Genomic DNA, 26,857 nt, shown 5'->3' with positions numbered 1-26,857 from the left:
ACTTCGGATTTCTTTATTCTCTATTTATCTGTCTTCTCATTCCAATGATTTTGTGGTTTACTTAACATAAAATGCGTCCGTAAGTTCTTTGCCTTTTCATGGATTCATTATGTAAAACTAAATGAAGACTTCAGCATGAGCTAAAAAAGTATTGTAATTATCTTATAAATAAAATAATTATAGAAAGGATACATTAACCAGTGTGTTTTAGGTTGACATGTTTTCTGTTTAATGTGAGAACTTTTCTAAATGTTTTGGAAAACAAGTTGGCCTATTACACTGGACAAAAATCTCACATTTTTCTATTTTCTTAATTCCAAAGCAACTGTGAAGGTTTGTTACGCACAAACCATTGGATCAGTGCCTGCATAAATATTTGAACATGACTTATACAAACAAAGCTATTACCAAGAATGACAAACTGCAATAACTACTTTTCTAACACCAGGTGGAGACAAAAGCTCACAGAAAATCTAAAAATGATTTGTTAAAATTGTGTACTCTGGTGACATGTTTAAAAATAAATAATTGTTCCACACAACTAAGACCAATATATATTCATTGAGATTTATTGTGGCAGTATTAACATATAAAACAACTCATTTGTTTTGCTTTTAGAACATAGAAACATTCAAAATTTTCACTTCACAAAGTTTATAAGGCTTGGTTGTCCCAGAAGAGGAGGGTCAGTACTAGAGTTTCTTTTTCTTTTTTTTTTTTTTACTTAAGTAAAATCTCTAATTGTGTTCTTTTTAAAACACAGAAAACAAAATATAAACAAATAGGCAGAAAGAACATAACAAGTAAAACAAAATAAAAAAATAAAAAAACAACAACCACACCAATAAACAAGAGGTTTGATTGACAGCTGAAAACGAAATCCAAACCGTGCAATAGAATTTACCACTTTGCATGCCCACATAACACTGAAAGAATATACATTATTTCTTTCAAAATTTATTTTTTATCAGTTTTGCATAAAGTAGACCTGAGTTCAAATATTTAAAATCTTAAATAAACGAGTTCAAAGCACGTATTACTTTTAAATGGTTATGTTAGTTGAGTTTAACTCGTCTCCACAGCGCAGTCATCAAATTTAAGGTTTATAAATACTTGACTCATGTCAGGAAATTGTAACTTTGCATTGAAATAATCTGACATCAATTAGGTAATCACAGTTTAACATTTGTTGCTTTTAAAACAAAAAGAGAGAAAGCTTTTTGTAACATAAAAACAAAGAAGTTAGTTTAAAACAGCTACTGAGGACATCATAGATGGGCTACAATGTCATGTAATGCTACAGTGACTAATGGGGTAATGGTCTTTGTTACCACAGGTCATTCAGACTTTTTACTTCACTCAAAAAACAACTCTATTATTTAAGAAATGGTTTACATTGATCATAAACTAATAAACACATGAACTTTCAGTATTCAGTTAGTTTGATGGCTGAAATTTGGTTCAAATTTTCTTTTTTTATAAAAATGGACAAATTTCCAACAATGTTTCATTTAGTTAATATGCATTCCTGTTATTACTGAAGCAAAAAGCTATTGAACATTGTACAGACACGCAGTGATAGCATCATAATGCATCTAACTGAAATGCTGTTTATGGGATGATAGAATTACATTTTCTGTCGCAATTGTTTTTTTTATCTCAACAACAAAATTAAAAACCAAATTTTGCCAGTCTTTCTGAGCCAAAAAATAAAGTGTTGAATTCAAACAATTTTCCTGGATAAGGCTTTTCTAAAAATCCTTTAGACTCTCCCAAATGTTCAAAACACATGCAGAAGTCTAAGGTGGTTGAGACAGCCAAGCCTATATCTACACTACCTTACACTGAGAAGACAAAGAGAGGGTAGAAAGAAAGGACAGCTTTTACTTTTTCTATTTTTTTTTTTTTTTTTTTTTTTTGCCTTTGCCACAAATATAAACACAATATTTACAAATGAGGGCATGCTCTTTGCACTGACCGATGAGAAAAAGGGGCAGACATGACTTTTTCTAGTTTGGCTGGAAGCAGATGAAGCACAGCAAAGTGCTAGGAAAGAAGTTATACCAGGATGGAGCTGTGTTTCTAAGGCAATACTGATTTTTGTTTTTAGAGATGAAGCTGCTGGTTAGTTGTCGCATTGCATCAAAGAGTATTAATGCTTACAAATGGAGACTGAGGGAAATTATGGGGTAGATAGACTATGTATTTGTTTCATTTGCTGCATTAAAGTTGATCTTATCTCAGTTTTGCAAAGTTTTTTTTAAATCTTTTTTTGGAACTGAAAATACTTTGACAAATGCTCAATGATGCAATGATGAAAGTCTGCATATATGACACAACAATTTCACATGTATTTTCTGTTACAGGAGTATATTACACAAAAATGATGCTGTACAAATCTGTATTCTCTCAAATCCAGCACTAACGCTTCAAAAAAAGAAAACAAATGTGATTTTAACGTATATCATCCATGTGGTAAATGATCATATCATAGTATCTGAGTTTTAAAGCACAACTCATCTTTTAAATGAGCCTGATAGAAGGTGTTGGCCTTTGCATTGTAAAACTCAACCGAGACGGGTTTTGTGATATACAAAATGACACACTCTTTCTTGATAAAATTAAAGCAATATTCGAGCATACACATATAAAGCTTGGATATTGATGAAAGCTTAATGCCTGAAGAGTAAAATACATGATTAGAATATGTTAAGATGCACATGTTGCATGCAGGTTTTTAGACATACTTTGATTTTGACAGAAATTGCTAATGCCCTTTCCTGAGGTGTTCATCCAAACTGAGCAACATTTTGAATGAAACTTAGTTTTTTGTTTTTATTAGACAACTGTTATTGTGCCTGAAGATTTTTTTTCTCACTGTTTGCATGTTTTAACTTCTACAATTCAAAGCAACAACACTACACTGAAGAAGCCCTCTGTGTGACAAACTTACAAGGTTTTGATGGCTTTATGTTCCAAGACAAATCACACAAATAAATATCTTTTAGTTTTAAGTTGCATGAACTAATTCGCAGTATTACAGAAAACAACTCCATGCCATACCTTGGTTTTTTAGCTATCAATTTCCGTTAAAAATGCAGTTTTTGTCTTTTCCTTCTTGATTTGATTAAGACTTTATATATGTTCCAGGAAACATTTCAGAAAAATGTATTTGGGTATAAATTATTTTTTTATTTGTGCCACTAAGTAAAACATATTTTGTTTCTGTGGGGTCAGCAGAAGCCCTCATTAATGACAAACCTTGTAACTTTCTTTTTTTCCCTTTTTTTCTTCTCCCCTTGCATTCACATTTGAAACACTTCTCGTCAACCACAATGCTGAAAGATGTTCTAACATACAAGCTAAGATGTAGTGCAAAATACATTTGAAAGTCCATCAAAACACAACATTTATCAGGTACTCGCATCTCCTTTCCCTCTCCTGCTTTCAAAAGGACATCGTCACAAACAGCTCTAATCTGAAATGTCTTGTGCTCTAACCTCGGCACGAAAAGCCCAAGGGACTACCACGTCAACAAATGCCAGCGGTAGTCTTAAAACTATGTTTCTCAACACCCGTCACCCAGACACTGCAGCAAATGGGTGTTCTTTTTTTTTTTAAATACATCTTTTGTAAACTCTTAATTTGAAAATAATCTTAAAGTACATCCTCTGATTGAAAAACTCTTGAAAGATCACATAAAAATGTAAAAAACCTTAAAAACAATGTATTTAACAGTACTTTTTAATATATTTGTTCATTTAGATATAAATAATGTATCTCTGACTGTGGTTTGTGTACACTGCAAATAAGTCATTTTGACAACCCCCCCCCCCCCCCCCCCCCCCCACTCTGTCACCACTGACAGGGTGTGACCAATTTAGCATCGTGAACTGAGGGAGGACAACACATCATAAATGTTTCAGGGAAAATTTGTACCCACTTGTCAGCATCAGGTGTGGTCAGACTACTATTGGATTCCATAAAAACAACAAAACAACAATTACTGTTGTTGTTTTTTATTTACTTCTTAATGTGTATTTGTAATTTTTTTAACCTATTTCTTGCTTATTACCATCCTTTTTTTTGCTCCTTCATTTAGTTACGTTGGCCAAGTGTCCATCTTAACAGTATCTGACTCTTGGGGTCAGGATCATAGTTGGTGTTATGCTCCTGCAGTCATTCATACTGGCAAAGGGGAGAGCGTGTCCTGCAGAAATGGATGTAAGTTCCACAGAACTACCTCGTTGGATATACATTTATAACAAGCACTTTGCTACAGTTTTGTCAGCCATCATAAATAAGTAATGCGCCGTTGGACAAGACAGTGAAAGTAGAATTATTTCACCTCACTGACTGATTAACTCTTTTGACGTAAGTTAGTTAAGACTGAACACACATCAAATAAATCAAACAATTAAGACAGACAACCGGACGCTTGTTTTCCAACGGGAACTTCTTTTCTTCAGTCTGACCACAGGTTCTCCATGGCCATGCTGATCCTGCAAAGGATCCAGCGCCGGAGCGGGCAGTAATACTCGTAGTGGAACTGCTCAAACTCTGGTGTCTGTCGGATCTCGTGAAGGAATGACCAGTTGATGTCTGACTCCAGGAGAAGCAGCAGGGCGGGCACAGTGACGAGCAGAACGCCTACCACCACAGAAACGAAGCGGACCACGCTCAGCATGCATGCGTTGACTCTCTCATTGGAGGAAAGCAAGCGGAGACTGTTGGTCAGGACTCCGCTCATTTGACTTCTTGCAGCCAGACGGGTGCGTTCATAGGCGCGGTCTCGCGCCCTTTCAGCCTCTAGCTGGGCCTGAATGTCAGGGTCTGCGTGCAGCTCCCTCAACAGCCTGGCTGGACTTTGAACCGGAGAGAAGAGCAGGTCAACGCCTCCCTGACTGTCATCCACCGGGCTGGGAAGCATGCTGGCACAGGGGCTGGAAACAGGAAAGGAAACATTCAAAGTAGTCTTTTAAGTTTATGCTCTCACTAAGATGGAGTATTAGGGCCACCATAAAAAGAAAAGGAAATATATAAGAGTAAAGTCAAAACTGTACCAGAATAAAGTCGCACAAATTATCAGGAAAAAAGACAAACTTTTGCAAAAATAAACTTATAAAGTTATGAGTACAAAAGTATTTCACAAGAATAAAGTTTTTATTCCATAAGTTATAAGTTGAGAATTTACATTAAATTCATGAGCCAAAAGGCTGTTAACTATAGAAAAATAGAAGCAATATTGTGTTTCAATATGAGAGGCGTAGAGCGCATAGTCAGTGCTTGCTTCAGCATTGCTTTCACAAATAGGGAAATACTAAGTCTTTTAGAGAGTCAAAGGTCTATTGCTGTAGCTATTAGGACATTGAAAAGGAGACTGGGCCTCTTTAGAAGAAAATTCTTGGTTGTAACTCACACCTACTATTTTATGTAAAATACGGGATTTACTGCATCAGCAACGGATGAGTTCTGCCTGTAGTTTTCACCATGTTCAGTTTCAAGTACAAATTAGGAATTATATATTAATTTTTGCACATTATCTTCTGATAGCTTTAAGTTACCTTGGTTTTTTCCTATCTATATACTGTTTAACTGTCTTTCAACAGCTGGGTATTTTTTCTTCAATGATTAGTGAACCTCACTGGTGTCCATAAATTACATGAAATCTTTCCACCTTTATCCACCTTTGTCATGGTAGGGAGAACACGTCAATGTAAGGGTGGGGTCATCTAAGATAGCACAAGGGTTAAATGGTTGACTGCTTTAGTTAAAATTACTTTTAACAAAGTAACCTAAAAGGGAAAAACAATTCAGAGGCATCTTTAGGCATTATTTATACAATAACTTTGTATAAACCTGTATGCAGTTTCAGAAATGGTGAGTGCGCCACCAGCTTCTTCCTCCTCTTCAAATCCATCTTCATCTTTCAGTGCTTGAGGTCGGAGGTTAGAGTTTTCTGTAGAAACACAGGGAGGCTGCAGGTCATTGCTGGAAGCAGAGGTATCTCCTTTGACACTTCGATGCTCTGCAGCAGCTGGCTCTGCTGGATGTTCAAGGGAAGACAGGGGGACAGAGTCCTTCACAGCAACAGCACCTACAGACAAAAAGACACCACAGCCTGGGTGAGACCTCTGACACGATCTCCAAGTTTTGTAGTTCAGCACTTCGACCACATGATGGTGTTACTGCTTCACATAAGAATGAAGCAGGGGTCACATACATTACAAACATACAGACAAAAGAAGAATTTAGACCTTTGCCTTGCCCATAATCTAGAGATTTAACAGCAGCCAACATCTAAATGGTTTGCTGCAGGTGCGTCTCACAGCCTTAAATTTCTGGATGTTTCCCTGCCATCATACAGAAAGACCTGCAGCTATCAACAGTTTAATTATGCCACCTGTGTTGGTGCAGTTTATAATCAGTTTAAATAAACCAGAAACTTCTTTGGACGTCACTCCTCTGACTGATGTGACGCAGCCTGACAAGAGAGCAGCTGCATGTGGATACAAAGACTCGGAGGTGTTGACTTAATGATGAGTGTTAAGACAACAGCGATGCCTCAAAGTCAATCCGACTCTCTGATATTATATGTGTATCCGCCTAAGGACTGTTAAAAATAAGGCCAGCTGTCTTCCTGTGGTGGATTATCACAAATGGGAAGTGGACGGCAAATGCCCAGAGCTTCATGACCTCATCTGGTCAAAACCTCTGGTCCAGACTTTGTTCTGGCATCTCCAATATTATGGTTGTTTGCAACCAAACTGATGACGGTCATACATTTTTGTTAGTTGTTACTGTCAGTAGAAATTAAGGTAACTTTAACCTAACAAAAACAAGCAGACCTATTACTATGAAAAAAAAATGGAAGGAAATTAAAAGTTCAAGAAAAGAAAGAGGGTCATGGAGTGAAAACTTCAAGACGCAATACAATGTTAGGGGAGAAAACTATGGAATTGGGGACCGTCATAAGAACTACACACAAACTCACAAAAAGAAAGGGAAGGAAATAGAATCATGATATCAACTGATGACAAATAGTAACAGCACAACAGTCAGCAACTTCTCCGTTTTAAAAAAAACAAAACAGAAATGAGAGTTCATAAAGGAAAGAAACAGTATACTTTGGCAGTGAGAAGCTAAAGAAAAATTTGAGTTCTGACTTTTACCGAAATAAAGTCCAACTATCACGACTTTCATAACATTTTTGAAATTGTGTGCTTATGTTTCTGCTTTTGTTCATACAAGCCTGTATTTGATTAAACTATTCACATGATTAGCCCTACCCATAATATTAATCATCAACTGTTAATTTCAAACCCTAATATTAATCTAACCTCTATCATATCTTAACCCTTAACTTTACAAAGAGCCGAGATATCTTATGTCTTTGCATAAAACTGGTCAAATGTACCTGTAAAGCCTGTAGTCTCCATAGTGCCAACAAATATGACACACACAAACTTACACACATGGTTAATACTGTCTAGACCATACAGAAAGTCATGCTTTCTTTGAGTAAAAAAAAAAAATCATCCTGTTTAATTTCAACTAAATGTTTCTATCTAGTCTGCATTAAACAGGTTGGATATTGTCCGTTCTGTGTATTTTATCAGTGGCACAGTAAAAAAAAAAACTTGAGCAACAACTCACACTAAATGACATTTATTAGGTTTCGTTTGTTACGTGTATTTCAGAATAGCCCATCAAAAATCTCCATTGATCTTTTTACTCCACATTTGGCATATATGCAGACTGCGTGCTGTCCTACCAGCTTTGCATTTTTCCATCTAGTTATTTAAATACATAGTAATTTCCAGACACATTATGTCAAACTTCTACAATAAAATTTTAAAACTTTGCACAAAATAGATAATTAAATTTAAAGTATTGCTGCCCTTCATCTTACCCTGCTTCAGGGTGTATCTTCCACATCCAGTACTGATTCCAGCAATCCGTTCCCCATGCCCCACAAGTCGCACATACACATCCCGAGTCGTGTGATTGGCTATACGCAGGTGGAGGCTCCTGCGTGTTGTGATTTTAACCTGGCACCTCAAGGCTTCAGTCACCACTATTGACGTGTCTGGTTCATCTGCAGCTTCCCCTGGTTGGAATACTTGAACAGGACCGGTCTCTCCATCCTCCATCCGCTCTCCGTCTACACTCTCAGCTGTTTTGTTCTGACAAATCTCTCCTGCACTGCCCTGGCTTCCGTAGCTGCTGATGTCACCTACATGTGGATGCTTACTTGCTCCCGTTTCAAAGTTACTTTGCAGGATGCTGCTTCCAACATCGTTGCTTTGTCTGTGCTCAAGAAGCTCCATCACTCACTAGGACGAACAACCTTAGGCCAGCTGTCTGCAGACAAACCCCAATGGCTCGCCTGATTGGGTCGCCAGCTGGGCTCAAATGCCCGCTCCTGTACATGCACTCAGAGACAGATGCCGCAAGACATACACCAGACACATACCGTTTCTCATACGTAGACATGGTGGGCCCTTCTGTGAATGTCAGTGATATTAACACAGAATGGAGGGGGCATTAGAGAAGGATCAGCCCAAAGCTTCAGTTTCTATATATAACCAGGTGCTCCTAACTTCAGAGTGGCAGCTAATCTAACTCTGATTACAGAGGGGCAGGCCCAAACCATGATAGGGGAGGGATTTTTTCCGCCTTTCCTTTCCTTTCAGCAAGTTCTTTAGTTGCTCCCCCTGAGAGAGAAATATCTGTTCCTAAATCTGACTAAATGTCAAAACTGTTAAATTAATGTTTCAATGTGTCTATCAGATGTGTTCGTCAGGGTTATGCAGCCTACACAAGAAATGAATGAATATGAAGTCTAATACGAACTAATCATTCATGATGCTAACCAAAATAAAGCACATGTGTGTATTTGTGTATGGATTTTAGGAAGGGAACACACTGTACAAACTCAACAAGGTCAACTATGACCTTGCATCAGCTTCCTGTTTCCTCTGTCAAGAGCTGAGATTAAAGCTCTGAATATAGATGGTCCAAAGGACACTTTATCCCAGAGTCCTTCCAACGCTTTCTTAAGAGTCAACATTTTATTTAAATCTTTTAGTTTGTCAATTATCAATTGCAGCTACTTTTGTTTTAGTGAAATAGAAATTTCACTTTGGATTTTCTGGTACCCTTGTAGAAGTTCTGGTTTATTAGTACATGCAATAGGTTTGCTGCCTATTGTCTCATTAAGTATTAGGTATTTATATTTAAGATTTTTCTTAATTATTTTTTTTCTTAATTTTTTTTTAGTTTTTCCACTTTGTCCTTTTTCTTTTTCTTTTTCTTTCTTTCTTTATTTCCTGTAGCGGGGGCCATAAGGTTGATATTTTAGACAAATCATGCATTTGCACAAGGAACTAAAGATTGGTCACTGACTTTGGGCCAAGAAAGAAGGGATTTGTGCTGGTTGAGTTGAGATGAAGAGACAGGTAAGGAGAGCAGGAGCAAAAATGAGGAGCAGATTAAGCCGATGAGGTGGCAGTAAATTCTGATACTAAAAGCAATGGAGACAAGGAGGAAGGTCTACTGCTTTAAGAGAGGGCAGGTGCAACGGCATGGTAATGCTGACAAGACAAAAGATCCAGGTAAATATTAGCTAATGAAGATGATAAAAAAGAAAAGTTGTAAAATATGGAGTGAAAACACTGACACAATAAAAAAGAGTTGGGCTTGATAAAAACCAAAAAAGAAAGTCGGGATTTGTGTTTGGGCTATGTCAAATCAAACTAGCCTCTTTGTGACTTTTTCCATACTATCATTAAATATTATGTCTTAGATTGTGTCTTTGTTTGTTGGTTAAATTTTAAAATTAGTATTTACATGTTCAAATAAAGGGAATTTAATTTCAAAAAGTGGCTCTTACAAGATCCTCCCTCTGCTCCAGTTGATTGTAAGCCAATACAAACCTGACACAAAATTCCGAAATGGCTTCCACAGGAACAAGCTACAAATACTACATTTATGCTCACAAAAAATATTGCAAAAATTAGTAACAAAAACCAACCTTAACATCAATCAAGAGATTTTATTAAAAGTTTAAAATATGCTAGAATTAGTGCTAAAAATTCAGACTAAAAACAAAATAATCAAGCGGAATAGCTGTCGCTTCAAGCTGTTGTCTGTAGCAGAACCATAAATCAAAATAGCTTTTGAACCGTTAAAACCATTTTAGATGTCAATTTCCCATCCAGGCTCCAAATATGTTTATGTTTTCATTAATGTAAGGCTTTCTGATCTTTGCTTTAGTTTCATTCAATGGTATTACAATCATTTAAATATTTACTTATGGCATTTTGTAGCCTCCTATTAGTTGGACTCCTAAAATAAAATCCCAGTTCCTGTGTCCTCTGTGTGCATGTCCGAACAGTTCCTCTCATGCTTGCTGATTGTTAATGGAAACAAAATAAGAGAAAAGGAATTTTTGTTAACTCAAATAATTTTTTCAAGCAAAAAAGCAGGATTTCTGGACCCAGAGGAAGGAGGATTTCCATAAGACAGCAATGTCCTTCCAGCTTTCTCAGGCGAGGCAGAGAAATAATCTAAATAGCTAAAGCTAACGGATAATTTTCCAGTGTATCTTGTAGGGATTATGGACCTGAAACATCGAACTTAACCCATAAACAAAGTATCTGTTTGGGATTTGAAGCAACTTAATAATATAATGTATAATATATAATGTATAATAATATTTAGTTCACAAAAAAGTCTCAAGCACCCAATTCCCTGTTTTTAAACCTTTAAATCCATCAAATAATCCTTTTTCAAGCCATCTTCTTTCTTACTTGTAATGTCTCTGAGATCTTTCTATCTTCTCAATACATTCCATGTATTATGTCATTTCAGTTTTTTTCTTTCCTTCTTTTTCCTTGTCCCCTCTTTGATTCAACTTTCTCTCTTTATCACCAAGCCTTTAACCTGATTTATGCTTCAATCAGATAACAGCTCAACGCTGCAAGCGTTAGAAATACTGAGAGGGAAAGGACAGAGAATGATGAGAACATGCAAAAATGTCATGGGCAAACTAAAAAAAAAAATCCAGTGTTGTGAGTACTTTTTATGGGGTCTATAAATCTGCTGTGCAAAGGTTGTCTCAAGGAAAAAAAGCCTGCTTCATCGCTTTTTCTTGGCTTTGCCATATTAGGTCATAAGGCTAAAAGGAAGATATTTTTAATCCTGCCAAGGGAAAATTAACTAATCTAATAAATTTGGGGGAAAAATTCTGATGGCCAGGATTTTTTGGCATTCCCCACTATTTGATAACAATTTCTAAAAGATTTTCTAAAAAAGGAAACCCAAAGTGCTGAAAAGGAAACTTTAAATTTTTTTTTTTTTTTAGCTAGGTGTCTTCAAAACAGCACTTTGTAAATAAAACTGTTGACTCAAATACTGGTCATTGGTGCAGATTAAATGTTAATTAGTTTAGGCAAGAAATAAAAAAAGAAATGAAAATGTGTAAAATACTAAAACCAGCATCAGAACTGAATAAAAAGCAACAAGAACAAATATGTTTTAAGACACAAAACTGAGAATTTCTATCAGAGAAAGAACCGCCACATATGTCAGATATATACATGTATTTATAACTTTTTGTATTTACAATAAAAAATAATGTAAATATAAAAATCAAAGTTTGCTGAGTTTCTGGGAATGACTTTGCTACAGCCTCCCCTGAAAAATGCTTTGTTTAGCCAGAGAATACTCAAATCTCCTGATGACTGAAAACGCCAACAAGACAAAGTAACATGATGGCATTATAGTAGCAGGCGCCAGGTTTGGTTGTTTCAGCAGTTACACAACAAAGTTTAAAGTGTCACACCAGGACTCCTTCAATTTATCAAGATAACCAACAAGTGTGCTTTGGGCTGTGAAGGATGGTGGAGTTTATTATTGTTCTCAAACACAAGATATTAATACCAGGCAGCACTGGATCCATTCATGTTTTTCCAGTTACTGTAATCCAAGTGAAATGCTCTTTCTCTATAACTCCAAAAGGTTATATTGCTGCTGGAAAAAAACAAAAAAACAAAAAAAACTGACTTTCATTAATAAACATAAAGGCAGCTTGATAAATACAGGCAGCAATCACTGATCATTTCACTATACTGCTCCAAACAAACAATAGCCTAAGATCCAATAACTGCAGTTTTTAGTATCACACAGGCCAAGCCTTAAATCCTTCCAATTAGTTGACCAATTTTCCCTCACCCAGAGGTGTTTCTGTGCATGGAGATAAGTTGTGTCATGTCTCCACATTTAGAGAGCCAATTAAAAATCCTTAAATTACAGTATGTGGTCCTCTGGGTAATTTTCAGATTAAATTACACCCTGGTGTCATTGGGGACAAGCCGTCACACACAGCTGACAGGCTGGAGAAGGTGTAGTCAAAGGCAAAAACAGTATAAAAGTCATGCTTTTGCACACATTTATATAATTAGAAATAACATTCCCTCTTTAAGTAAATAATATAACAAACAAACAATACTCCCAACAGTTTTTCGGTTAAAATAAATAAATAAATACAAAAGTGTTCTAGATATTTGATTACTGGGTCCTTTCAAGAAACCTATAATGCTACATTCATACCAGGAATGTGATGTGCGTTCAAGAACTTGAAGAATGTGCATTATTGAAAGCACCTTTAGCCCATAGTGTTCACACTCGACAAGCAGGGATGGCCTCTTCTCCTCTTTTCTACTGTTTATTAGCGCATGTCTGCCACCTCCAGTTGGAGGAAGCTAAGTGCAAAATGTTGAAGCAGTGCAAATCTCGTGAATATTTATCCAGACATTTTCTTTCACAGCTCTATTTTTATTTATGAAAGCCTTGATGTCTTATAATTCCAAAGACCTACAATTCCACGAACTAGAATTATTAATTTATTCCTCATGACAGGAATGCCATCCATACGTCACTATTCAATACAAGTCCTTGGTTGAAATTTGTCACATTTGGTCACATGAATTTGCGTTGAAGAGGGCGGTGTGAGCGTAGCTTAAGACTAAAATAATGTAGAGTAAACAGGATCCATGTTTTAATGTTGGGTTCTTCGTTTTCTTTTCCATCCATCTATCCCTCCATCCATCCGTTTTTCCTCAATCTGTCACTCATCTTTTTATTTAAAAACTGTATTTAAGTATGTGATTTACGGCCACCCAATCATTAAAAACAAGCAAAAAATGAACATTACTATCCATAGAAAAATAACCAAGCAAAATGAGGATAATTCCTCCTTCACTTGCTAATCGCAGTTCGAGTTTCCCTCCATACTACTTAGAAGCATTTGTGAGTGTTGGTCTAATGTCAGAGTGCCTCTGAAACTGTGAGAGCTCACAGATGCTCAGAGGCACGATAGCTTTCTCAGGCAGGATCTCGGGAGGAGTGTTTTTAGCGTGCTGCAATTGGTGTCTCCAGGGAGACGAGGCTGACGAAGAGATCAGAGTATTAGATGCCCAGTTAACTCCCTCTCACTATGGGTGGGGCAGATGAGCCCCCTCCTACGCAAGGGAACACCCCTGTGACTCTCCAAGCATTCATTTCAGGATGGCGTCAAACTAAAACCTGTTGTGTACATAAAAAGCAGAATCCTCGTACCACTGTCTGCTGCCGTCTCTTCGTACTCATTGGTGGAGGGCAGTGCAGGTACCAGAGGCTCCATGTTCATGATGAGATTTTTGTGACTCAGAGAGTTGAAACTTCGACTCTGACCAAATTGAGCTCTGAAAAACACCAAACAACAGTTAACTGACATACATCATGAAATCCTTTGGTATACTTTGACTCCTGTAACCACAGAAGTTAAAGCAAAATCTGAATATTCTATCTATGTTAATAATCTGTGCACAGCTGCAGAAATATTGCATTAGTATTCTTACCTGCGCACCTCTGGAGCATCCCTCTGAATTTTTGAGCTGGCTTCAATCACCTCCTTTGCTACCCTTCCACTAACAGAGACAGATATGCATTTTGAGAACAGCAAGCACATGTGATATTCTCTAAATCTATGAAAATATATTTTTGATATCAAAATAAAAATATTAATTAATGGAAAAAAGAGCAATAAAACAAATGTGTTGGATCTGCTTAACACTCCATTAGCTAACAGTTTACCGTCAAAAGCTCCATTAGTTGGATTTGAGAGGCAAAAAGCTATTTGTGCATTTCAGGGCAAAGCAGACCTGAAATCTTTTTCTTCACTCATTTTGTGCACACTAATGGGGAAATGGTAAATTAGACTGAATAATTAAAAAAGCATCAGAACATTTACACTTTCCATAAAAGTATTGTTTAGAGATTTTAGATGCTTGATTTGTTCAATGCACATTTGCTTTTTTTGTGGAGTATGAATCTTGTTCCAGTTTTGGATTGACATGTAATGTTTATAATGTCATTGTGGTATTAGTTATGTGTTAACCGAATGTATTAGCAGGCTAACAAACTGAAACTTTGTGTAAAAGTGATCAAAGTTAACATATCTACAAGTTTTTGCTGTAATTGTGACTTCGGAGAGATTTCAAAGCAGCATTAACAGCAACAGGAACCCATCAAGAAATTAAACAACTGTACGGAATCGAATGATTGTCTGCTTTCATATAAATTATAATTTTGACAACAAAGGAAGTGGCTCACAAATTTGTATTCAATTATAAATGAGTAAATATTTTGTTTTGTTTTATTTCTCTTTCATTGCATTTAAAAAAAAGAGTTGTGCAAATTACATATCATAAATTGTACACAGTTTATTTTCATGTAAACTGCATCATTTGTCTCACCTGTATCTGAACCTGCTGCCTTTGAAGAAGATGTTGCTACTGGAAACAGTCTTTATCTGACTTGACTTCGCACATCTGTCAGCCAGATGGAGAAAAATATACAAACAGAGAAGAAATACAGTCATCGAATCGTGAAATTTCTTTGGAAACATCAGTTCTGCAATTTGGACGTGTCACCAGGAATAAAAGAAGGGCTATTTTTTTGCATGTTTTAAAAATGATTTTCAATTAATGTATTATTTTTGTTACCTATATCACTTGTCCAAAAGGTTTTATGTTAGTGTGATCTGAGCTGTTAGAGATCTTTCTGCTTTTTACAATGAACTTCGAACAGTGAACAGATTCCTAGAATCCTAAAAAAGGCAGACGTTGTTTTAAGAAGTCCATAGTATTTGTAATTCGGAGAAAAAGTTTGTTTTATGCTTTTTTGTCTTGACCCTTTATTGCAATTTATAATATTTCTGAATGTCATTTTGTGATGAGGATACGGTTGACATTTAATCTGAAACTATACTCCAGGTCAGTAGAGGCGGTGTCAGGGTGCAGTCATTCCCTTTCCTCTTCATGAGCAAGTGTTCACTAAACTCCACTTGGCAGCCATGACTGTAACTCACACAAACTCAATTTGCTCTAATTTGATTTAGAGCTGTGTTGCTTTCCTGACATCTGAGACATCTGACATCCACCATGTAACTCCTAGAGACCCTCAGGCTGCTGGAGTGAAGATATTAGTTTCCACGGCTACAGACAGGTGCCATTATAAAAGCTGTTCCTGCTGCAAATCACTTCACAGAAATTGTTATTGAGATTTTATCTAACATTCAAATGTATGTATTAATGCAGAAAACATGTAGAAAAAATATTGCCCACCATAAAAAAGCCCACGTTAAAGACCCACTCCAATGAAAAATGTGTTTTTGGTGTTCTTAACATGTTGTAGTATTTTTTTCATGATGGAGGAAATATATAAAGACTGGATGGCTCTGATATTTCTCACCATTTTTATTGCACCGGTAATGTAAGGGGCTGTAAGCTAGCTGGAGAGAGTGTAAATAAAGGGATGATGGGAACTGAGGATAGGCTCACTCTGCTCTAACAGTCCTGCCTACAACTCAGGGGCAAATGTCTAATGAACTCCTATGTCCTAGAAAACGACGCAGGTTTTTTTGATTTTGGCTAAAAACAGCATATTCATAACTAAAAGTCAGCTGGAAACGATTTTACAATAAATCAAAAGACGATCGGAGTGGGACTTAAACAGCGTGACTACTGTACACAGGGTGACAAGGACCTTGAGAATGATTCACAATTTGAAGGCTGATGGGCACCATAAAGAGATCCATCAAGAAGTGGCCTTCACTTCTGTCTGACCTTTAGAAGATCTCATCTCTTCCAACGTCCTGTTGGAAATATCTCACATGACTTCAGAGTTTTTTTTATACTGCATCTTTTATAATAGCTGCTGTGAAACGTTGCTGCTGCATGAACATGAGGGAGGTAAGGAGGAAATCTGATATTGGGATGGGGAGGATCACTGTAGCTATAAGAAAAAACCTAACTGCTCCAGATAATATTTGTTATTTGTGTGTTGTGTTTCTTTTTGTTGTGGAAGTTAATTTGCAAACTAATTTCATGTAAGATTTGTGAGTGCTTGTGTGTAGACACACTTGTAAAAGGCTTGGTTCTCCACCCCACATTTCCAGAGGTGTTTGCATGCTGCAGGAGTCGAGGTGTGGAAGGTCAGGACCAGTTTCTTCTGCACAGAAAATACAATCAAAGAAAAAGAAAGGGTGAGGATTTATCAGCAAAAACATAAAGGAGCAGTAAAGGACACAAATGTGAGGGAGCTGCGCAAAATGTCCACCAACAGAAGCTGTAAACCCGACAAGATTTGGTGCTTCTGTCAAGAAGAAAAGGTGCTTATATCTTGAAAAACACCAGCTTTATAAACTTAGTGTGAGGATTTATCCTTGTAGACGTTGAGTTTTCTACGCTGCAAACCTGGTAACATGAGAAACCAGATCGATGTGGCTCAAAGACGGGGTTAGAGGGATAGAAAGCAGCAAGGAGGAAACACGGAAATCAATAACATGGGAATGAACTGCTGCAACATAATATCGGGCATGTGTCATGGCTATAAATGTCTAATGCAGCCCAGGCAGCTTCAATGCAAAATTTAAAGCTTCGCACTTAAATGCACAGCTCCCTCTTTTGTCATGCATCAGTTACATGAGGGTCTCAGTTGTGCACACCTACACACATGTGCTGCAGGTGCCATGTGTGTGCACAGATCTCATGGTGGAACAATCAGTGAAAAATTTCTTTCTATCTTTCTTCCTACTTTGGGTGACATGCAGGGGGGGTTTTAAGCATGTTTTGTGATCATTTCATAAATGTAAAACGACTGCATAATCTTTTATAATCGTAGTTACATGACATAGCAGTTATAGATATAAACTGGACGCAATCTAACATGGAAAATAAAACACAATAGTTGTGAGTCTTTCCTCTAACAGATCCACAGAACCACAAATTAAAAAACCATGAACTTGTTACTGTAAAGTGATGATATTCACCTCTAAATTCCCATGCAGCTCCATTTACATTTATTGACTTCCATTAGGAGACCAAGCTGGGTCTTGGGAATAATAAGCGTTTTTGAGCACAAAACTTAAATCTAGCTTTAGGATGTTTGGAAATGCAGGTTTCTGTCGTGATTGTGCCAGATTCATAACTTTCTCCAATGCACAGACTAAAACATTCAAAAGGCAGTTTTTATTGAGAACGTAGTAAATACAAGTTGGTATAAACAAGGATCCAATTGAAGTAATAATGTTTCAACAATTTTTTGTGTTTTAAGAGAAAAAAAAGCTCTTATTTAACATCCGTGTAACATGAACTAAAGTTACGCATTTGTCCTGGTACAAAAGTCTGAGAATCATCCAGTGAGATCTGGAACAAACCTCGCTTTGTTTCCTTTTGTTGTGTTCATGAAAGCTACACTGCAACGTCAGTACTTGTTCCTATCAAATCATTTTCATAGTTGTGGTCTCTCACTTTACAAATCCTATGATGTACAGGTGATTATGTGATGTAAAGAACACTTTTTTTTTTTACATGAACAGCATTCTAGTCTTTTGAGTAATTTTTCTGCAAGTTAGCTAATAAAACTCTTATAAAGAGGGTGGTATCGGCCCAACTTTAGGTAAAAACAAAGAAACACTGACTTTCTCTTCATGTATGCTAAAATAGATTATTTTTAGTTGCATGCCTTTGTTATTTTAGGACACCATAAAACAATAAAATATTATCATCAGCTCAAGGTGGGGAAAGGAAATGCAAGTGATTGAGGGCAGGATGTGAAGACATCATATATGATCAGTCACATGGGGAAAAATATAATCCTGATACACATAATTTATCTTAAAAAAATGTAATATTAAAAGAAACAGCCCTCTCTAATTCAAAACAGTCTGGCATGACATACATGGATTATATTGCAAAATATAACAATGATTGAAATCTGAAGGGTGACTGTGACCGTGTTGCCAAACAGACAAAAAGTAAATGTGAGGGAATGCAACAACAAACCTTAAACTGAAGCCAGTGACAAACAGAAACAATGACATTTACAAAAAGACAGTGACAACAAATAACAACTAAAAAAATGGAAAAATGCTGACATTTGCTCTGATTCTAAAGTGAGGTGAGGACAAGACTGCTTTGCTATAATGACACACATTTAATGTACTCACCATTGATGACTATGTTTAAACACGAAAAGAAGAGACACAAACAAAGAAAAAAACTGAATCTCAAGGTCGTCATGAGTTTGACAGAACAAGCTGATAAGTTAAGCAGCAATGAAAGAGTTGAGTAAGGCTACAATACAGAGAGCAGTTATGAGGACGCTTAAAAACCTTTGGCTGCTTGATTAAAGTGCAAACCATCAGTCTTCCAACTAGAAACCAAAGGGTTTGCTCAGTATCTACCACAGTTTTGCTGGATGAAGCAAACAAGTAAAGCAAGCGTCCAAAACCTGTCGTAAAATCAGTTTATCGTTTTTATTTCTCTGAGATGGAACAGCATCAACCAGATTCTTGTTTGGACCACAAACAACACATGATGTGTGAGTGAGAAGACTGTTGGTAACACCATCCCGCTGCAGTGAGTCCTGCCTGCTAAGGAGATGTGAAACAGCGACACATTTGTACAGTGTGCGTGACGGTGGAAAGGATGACAAAAATGACAGTTCATCTTTAGACGGATAAAGGGAGGAAGGAAGAAAAGGAAGAAAGAATAAAAGATTTTTGCATCTGTCTCATTTCACAGGGGTACAAATGTCAAAGGAAAGGGAAGAATTTAATGCAAAAAATTGCAACTCACTAAAGGAGAACATGGAATTTATATATACCGACTAGTTTTAACCTTTAAACACTGTACTCACCTCTTTCTGGATCCCGATGACGTAAAAGGTTTTCCCTTCAAACTTCAGCTTACTAACATCCATCCTGCAAACAACGGAATATATATTTTCAACACATCTTTGTGTTTCCCTATAAAGAATGATATGACATATTTTTTAAGTTTATAATACAGGAGAAATATGCATTTGAGATGCAAAGAGGATTTTGTTTATCTCTCATGTGAGCTCATATTTGTTCTTTGGCTTGTAGTATTAAGTTTAGTTTTTAGTCTATTGTCTTAAAATATCCACTTTGCGTAAACAATGAGTATTACAAATCTACAAAATCAAGTTTTGCAAAAAAAATATCTTACCCTCTTAAGACCGGAGCTCTTGTTTAATAGGGCTTATAAATTCTCTTTGACAGTTAAGGAGGATTAACGATTGTGGTGCTATAACCAAAAATCTGATGTCCATGCATGTTAAAAGATCTTAAAACATGCTTCCTGGTAATTCTGCTTCACTGCAGATTCTAATGTACACATTTGATTGACATATTTGAATGGTACATTCAAAACAAACCATTTGAGGAGGTGAATTCTCTTGTTTCCCTGGAAAACCACAAACCCTGTGGCTGTGAACCCAAGAAAAGCTGTGGCGCCTGTGAAGTCCTGGGAACACACATGCACGCCAGTGTTACACAGGTGGTGTGACCAGCAGGGGGGCAAATGAGGCATCACTGGTTTCCATGGTAATGGAGCACACACGAAATAACGTTTAAAACAGCACACCATTAAAAAAATTAAATAGAAGCATGACAGAGCTCATAAAGATGATGTCATTCAAATGGACGCTGAAAAGCATGATTATCACACGTCTTAATAAGCATACCATTTTGTTACTTGACAAAAAAATCTGATTTGATCAAAACCAGATCATGACAACTATGCAAAATATAAAATAAAATAAATAAATCCCACCCCTATGCAGAATAAGATTGATTCCTTCCACTCCCTTTCAAGCAATACATCCAAATCTACTCGTCATATTAAATGAATCTAATGCGACTTGAGTAAGTATTTCATACATCATTGCAAAAATCTCTTTATATGATCATGAGTACCGGTAATAACATTGTCTTTTTCTTCTTACATTTATGTTAAATTTCCTTTGTTTTTTCCAACCATACACTCTATGATCCCACACACGAATACTTTATAATAAGAGACCTTTTCTAAATATTAGTTAATGCATAATTAAGCATTAATTAACTATAAAATAATGTGTTAACAGACACTTTTATAAAAGACTTGTCTCTGCTATGAGGAAAAACAGTATATTAGGAATCTATTTTTACTAGAAGCCAGCTCAGCCACAGGAACATCGCCACAGTGCCCACCCACACCCGCACAGCATCAGGGTCCACTCCACTGCCGTGAGGCGACAATGCTGGACCCCAGCCGCCACAGTGTGGGCGAGCACCGCGGCAACAACCAAAGATCAAGCTGGCAAGTCCTGGAACAAAAGATTCCCATAAGGAAACACTGGGGCTAAAATCGTAATAATAAGAAAGTCAAAACTAAATATTTAAAATGTATTTTAAAATAAAATAGAATTCAATACCTAAAATAAATTAAATACTTAGAATAAAGTTATTTAATAAAATTTAGTATAATTAAAAAAACAATAAGTAAGCAAGAAAGATGATTCAAAAGTGATATGAAAAGGATGGGTCTTAAGCCTTCTCCTAAAAACCTCATATGGTTTCTGCAGCCCTGAGACTCTATCTTTTACACATAGGCCATAGTTTACATTGAGCTATCAAGTGTTTCCCTCAACATGAAGCAACCTATCGATAAATATAGATATAAATAAATATACAGCAGTACAAATCATATTTGAAATATAGAGAAATATCAACACATAGATGCAACAGTCCAGGTTGTCATTACTTAAGTCATCCATGTGTCATCCTGTAATCCATGGATGACACAGTATTGCACAGACTGCTTGATTTATATCCAAAAAATATTCATAAATGACTAAAACTAAATCAATCAAATTCTTATTGACCAGCAGTGACATTTTTGTGTGGGTCTCTATATTTCGCAGTATTTCCCTTACTTTTCTGTTGTATCTTTATAATAGCTTATATTTTACATTAACACATTTTAAATGATTTTCTCTGATATGAATTTGCTTCCTGCAACATTTCCAGCTTTCGGAAAAAAAAACCACTGTGCACCAGAGATGAGGGAGGGAAGCCCTCTCGGTTAACATAATTTAAATATCTTGCTAATCAGTGTTGGTATGAATCTTCATGAAACAGTGTCCTCATTTCTCACTCTGCCTGCCTGGGCCAACGATGATCAAAGAGGGGGCTGAAAGATTCCAAAATAACGAACTTCAACAAGTTTGCCCTAAAGATTGCAGTTCATTCAGCATCACAGCTTTGGAGTGTTGCTAGAAAATAAATACTTTCTGCAAATAAGGCCAAAAATAAACAGTGTGACATGAGATTATAATCATAATATAATGTCCTTTGAGGAGGGCTTTTGTATCCATCACACCAGTGGAACCTTGTCAGTGAGGATGCATTTCTGAATTTACCTTACATGGATGTGGGTCAACTCCATACGTTTCAAGACTGTGAGCCCTTTGGAGCATGTTCAGCTCAGCTAGTGCAGCACTCTGGCCCCTGAAAGGCAAAAAGACAAAAATAACTGTTTTGTTATTTGACTGACTTTAAAATTAGCATGATGCTCCTACTCTAATCTAGAATCACCAAAATTGTACGCGTGTTGAAATATTGATTAACACAAATCATTGTGTACTTGAAGTCACAAAACTTGAAATGTTACACAGCATACAAATGAATATGGCATCCAGTTAAACGTAACAACACAAAACCTTACATGTAATTCCATTACAAATGGTCCCAACTGTCCCTGGCTCAATCTCCAGAACTCATTAATCCACACGCTGTTAATCCTGCAGTCCGACCCATCGGGGCAGAAAGAGGTCACCGTCTTTGATGTTGGGTAATCGCGGTAACAGTGACGATCACAAGCCTCAAATTTATGTCATCTCAGCAGAGACTCACAATCTGCCCTTGGGAGGGGATTGACATACCGGTACTTTATATAACGTGATCTTTTGATTTGGGGTCTTAATCCTTCCAAACAAAGAAGTTTTTTCTTTTATTTTTTACGTTGACACACTTAATGTCTGTTAATGTCTGTTAACACACTTTTCCATCAATTTATGTTAAATTAAAGGTCACATTAACACATTTTTGTATCTAGTTTGAGTTTGTTGTGGCTGAGTCGCTTTCAAAGGACAAAGAAGAGAAAGAATTGTGCTCTACTGTGTTGTACAAAGCTCCAGGAGGTGCTTCTCAAGTTTTGACCACTTTTAAAAATTATAAATAAAAACAAAAAAAATGTCAACTAGCCCAGCAAACTCTGACTTCAGCAAAAAATGAAAAGTGGAAATGCCATCTTTCTTAGGTTCAGTAATATTTGTTTGAATTGATCTTGAATTAATTCTATAAAATTCTATTTAATATATTCTGCATTGATATATAAAAAAAAAAAAAAAAGAATCTGGAATCTTTAACTTCTGATTGTTGGTGGTGCAGCGGTTAGCCCTCTTGCCTAACCGTAAAAGGGCCTTGGTTCAAATTCTGGCTGGGACCTTTCTGTCTGGAGTTTGCATGTTCTCCCCGTGCATGTGTGGGCACTCTGGCTTCCTTCCACAGTTCAAAAACATGCTTCATAAACTAATTGGTTGCTCAAAAGCAGGGGGGGGGGGCAATTCCGGGCTTCAAGGGCCAGTGTCCTACATGTTTTCCAGCCAACCTGCCATTGAAGCTCCTTATTGGCTGAGCACACCTGATCAGTTCACTTCAAAAAACAAAATATTGTTTGTACCTGAGCTCATTCTTGTGTATTTCCATGATCTTCCTCTCTAGTTTGAGGGATTGTTTAGGGAACAGTTTGAAGTCTCTGATGTAGTCGCATGGATGCTCTTCTGCATCATAATCTCCAAGTTCAGCTGTAAAGAAGAAAGAATACAACATTGTAGGTGACAAATATATGAGTAAACAGTATATATGTGTTTTTTTTGGACACATGACACATATTGTGCAACTAAACTGGCAGTTGGTTCCTCCAGCTTAAAATCGGCTAATATTAAGATTGACTTCATCTAACACTGTGTAACAAGAAGTACTTTTAAAGACCCACACTGATCATCTTTTGATCCATTTTAAAAGTGATTATGCTGCTTTTAGCCAAAATCAAAACACCTGTGTCAGAGTCTAGGACATAGTTTCTGCAGAGTGGCAGTAGCTCATTAGAGTGGTGAGTAATACCATTGGCAAGGGGCAACCCCCCTCTTCCCCCTTTGCTGAGAGCTCTCTGTTTACATGCTCTTCAGCAACCTTACAGCCCCTCACAACCCCAACCTAACATTATCAGTGCAACAAAAATGGTGAGCATTATTGGAGCTATTCAGCTGTACAGGTTTGAGCCAGATAGCTCGGACAAGAAAACAAAGACAAACATGCAGACATTTCTACTGCACAAATACCCTTTTTTCCAACAGCATTTCTTTGTCTGTACTTGGTTGACAACGATTTGAATAAACAAATAATAAGAAACGCAATTTTGAGTTTAATTTTCTTAATATATGTCCTCCATCATCAGAAAAATGACACAAGAACATGTCAAAAACACCAAAAACAAAATTTTCATCGGAGTGGGTCTTTAAAGAATTGTACAGTAGAAGATTTATCCAGATATTTTAAATAAATGAATTAAGAAAAACAGTTTTGTTGTAGTTTTGTTAAACTTAATCCATGCATGTAAAGTAAAACATATTTTTGACATAAAAAATTCATGGGTAGTCTCCCTCTGTTCAACAAATCTGCACAGTTCCTCTTCCTACAGTAAAGTTTACTCTAACAGATGTAAGTCAACAGCCTGATTAGACTATTTGCACGTAGCAGTATGCTATACCTAAATAATGCTTTCCCTGTAAAATCCAGTGCCAACCGACACTAATTTGTTCTTTAATCCAATTCTTAATTAACAAAGATAATAAAGGTCGAAGAAGAAAAAAAACGCAGCTGAAGTTTAATTAAATAATAATCCTTTAACTGTTCATCAGCACTCTTATGAGCGGGCTGACCGTGTGGGACAGGGACCTGTCCTCGTTAATGAAAGCTGCCCGTGATATTCTGCAGACACACTGTGAGCTCAGATTACTCAGCCGGTCACACTCAACTCCCTGAGGCATAGAGCCAATCACAGGATGTTAGCATCGCTTTGCGGCCCATGAGTCAGCCTGAAATCTCCATTAACATGCATCCGCTTGTTATTTTCCCAACTTATTTAAAAGCAAGTGGCCGTGCATCGTAATGTGATGTTTATGCTATCCTTATACAGACAAAAAATCTCTATTACTATTTACAATAAAGCATACATGCATCTCCTTGTATTTCAAGTCAAGTATTATGCAGATTGTTGTAATATTCTTTAAGTCTTATTTTGTGGAATTTGATATCATTAAGTAAGATAAATTGAAGATTGTTGATCATTGGGAATGATCTAGAGACAAAAAATTGCTACATCACAGAAATCCGTTTTCAGGCTTTTATAAGCTTGTATTTCTATGCAAATTCTTAAAAGTTAAACTGGATGATTAATGATTGGGAGTTTAAACATTGGACACTTGAATTAATTTTCTCTAGTGATTCTGTCAAAATTGCAGTGTAGATGTCACCCTGTACAATGCAGGCCCCTAGATATGCAGCCTCAACAAATGGGCAGAGCAGACGACCATGGTAGATGTCCCTCTTCAGCTGGAGATACAGAAGATACCTGAATGTGGAAACAAAACACACACAGAAAAAAAACATGCTCAATACTGGCTTTAAATTGAAACTGAAACCCTTTGATTAATACATTAATTTGTTTCAATAGAACTTTAGTATAGCTGTTCTTATTGCATTAGAGCAAATGATTAACATCAATTTCGCCATAATGCACTTTAGTTATAGTAATAAATATTACAGAGACAATCGATGATGGAATTATCATCGAACTGTGTTGCAATAGCAGTTATTTAGGCAGTAGAAGTGCCACAGTGACATCTATACAGCAGAGTGGTTACTGTAGTTACTATGGAAACAACATCATTAAAAGCAAATTTAGCCTGATGCTGTTTCTGGTGTTTACATGAAAACAAAACACAACGCCAACAAAACTGGAAAGACATTACCATAAACGCATGAATGAATTTTTTTTCAAAAAGTTGCAGTCACCTGCAAACACTGATGATATTTATAACATTACATCTATTTATTGCAAACCAAGACACTCAATTTGCAAAGCAGTACAATGCTTTTAATCATAAAATCTAACAGAAACTGCACTTTGTTTTGTTTTTCTTTTTTTTAAAAAAAACAAATAGTTCAGTCTGTTCAATGGTCTAAAGACAAGGCACTTTTCTTACTTCACCATACCCAAGAAGCTTTAGCAGCAAAGACCATTTTCTTAGAACTCGTCGTTGAAGGTAAAGACCACAAACTGGATGAAATACTTTATTTAAACACTAAACATCAGTTGTAACTACGGTTATGTGTACAGTTTTGCACTTTTGTTCAACTGGTAATCTAAAGAAAGATCTGTTTTTATGGGCTTATCTGCACAACTTCCTGTCATGACCAGCAAGTGAAAAACTTGCCAACGAAGCAAAAATGGGGGGACAAAAATAATAAGCATTTTTTTTAAACCAGCATTTAAAATTAATGAAAAAATTCAGAGGGTCTTGATTTAAAATACATTTATTTTGAATATTTCTGAAGAAAGAAAAGCAAAATATTTTCCAAGAATACTTGTACCAATCATTTCTAGGTGTTTCCATGTAGAACTATATACAAAGCCTTTGAGACTAAAACTTTACGACAGTGAAATTTAGGAGAATCTATTTTTGTGCAGATTTAAATGTTAGCTTTAACATGATGGGTGGTCAAAAAAAGGGTGAAAATGCATTTTTCTTCTTCAAAATCTCTATTTATCTTATTAGGTCAACTTTACTGACTGTTTGACACAACACGATATACTGTCTTAATTATCAAGTTAAGATCAGTCTGAAAGTTTCTCAAAATTCCCATTTAACCTTGTTGTGCCCTAGTTCTGTTGCTAGAAAGAACCTTTTTTCCCCCTTTCAGACTATCTTTGTAAAAGGGGGCTTTCTTCTGTATTTGTCTTGTGTTTACCTGGTGAGCTCCTCCTTGATTTTCATGGGCTCGTGGGGATAGAATTTGACCCGGAAGCACATCATGTACGGCTGGTGGGCTGCTGAAGCAAAAGCAGAGACCCTTCAGTTAGATTTGAGGTTCAAAGTAGGAAAATAGAGGTAAGATGAGGACTGTGACCTTTTGGAGGAGAAAATCGTGAGGGGGAATGCGGGAGATATGAGGCGTGAACTCAGGACAGGTAAGGAATTTTAGATCCAAAAAATAAGTGAGCAGAAAAGACAGAAACATAAAAAACAAAGCATGGATCGCACAGATTAGTCCCTTGATAATTACAGTAATTACCCAGACACCAACTCACAGACCCAAAGAGGGGTCAGCTTCTTT

General features: G+C 36.5%; 1 protein-coding gene across 3 annotated transcripts in view; it reads right to left on the bottom strand.

Annotated features, from left to right (window-relative positions):
* Positions 1 to 704: 704 nt before the first annotated feature.
* frmd3 (FERM domain containing 3) overlaps positions 705 to 26,857 on the bottom strand; it is a 48,367-nt gene continuing 22,214 nt past the window's right edge. The window contains exons 4-15 of one of the 3 annotated variants that reach the window (XM_011479016.4): positions 26,492 to 26,570; positions 24,994 to 25,091; positions 23,139 to 23,262; positions 21,817 to 21,904; positions 19,789 to 19,877; positions 19,249 to 19,312; positions 16,469 to 16,557; positions 14,802 to 14,876; positions 13,905 to 13,973; positions 13,624 to 13,748; positions 5,860 to 6,097; positions 705 to 4,943 (exon numbers count right to left, since the gene is read on the bottom strand). In XM_011479016.4, the coding sequence (XP_011477318.1) occupies positions 4,466 to 4,943; positions 5,860 to 6,097; positions 13,624 to 13,748; positions 13,905 to 13,973; positions 14,802 to 14,876; positions 16,469 to 16,557; positions 19,249 to 19,312; positions 19,789 to 19,877; positions 21,817 to 21,904; positions 23,139 to 23,262; positions 24,994 to 25,091; positions 26,492 to 26,570 (1,616 nt within the window). In that variant the 3' untranslated portion in view covers positions 705 to 4,465. Of the gene's footprint in view, positions 4,944 to 5,859; positions 6,098 to 13,623; positions 13,749 to 13,904; positions 13,974 to 14,801; positions 14,877 to 16,468; positions 16,558 to 19,248; positions 19,313 to 19,788; positions 19,878 to 21,816; positions 21,905 to 23,138; positions 23,263 to 24,993; positions 25,092 to 26,491; positions 26,574 to 26,857 lie in introns of all 3 variants that reach the window. The other 2 variants (XM_011479015.4, XM_078953090.1) reach the window with 2 other exon arrangements.

The sequence above is a fragment of the Oryzias latipes genome, chromosome 9 (assembly GCF_053564925.1).
Source record: "Oryzias latipes strain Hd-rR chromosome 9, Olatipes_Hd-rR_3.1".
Classification (NCBI taxonomy): Eukaryota; Metazoa; Chordata; class Actinopteri; order Beloniformes; family Adrianichthyidae; genus Oryzias; species Oryzias latipes.
Note: the sequence above shows the minus strand (reverse complement) of the source record. Positions and strands in the feature narration are given on the sequence as shown.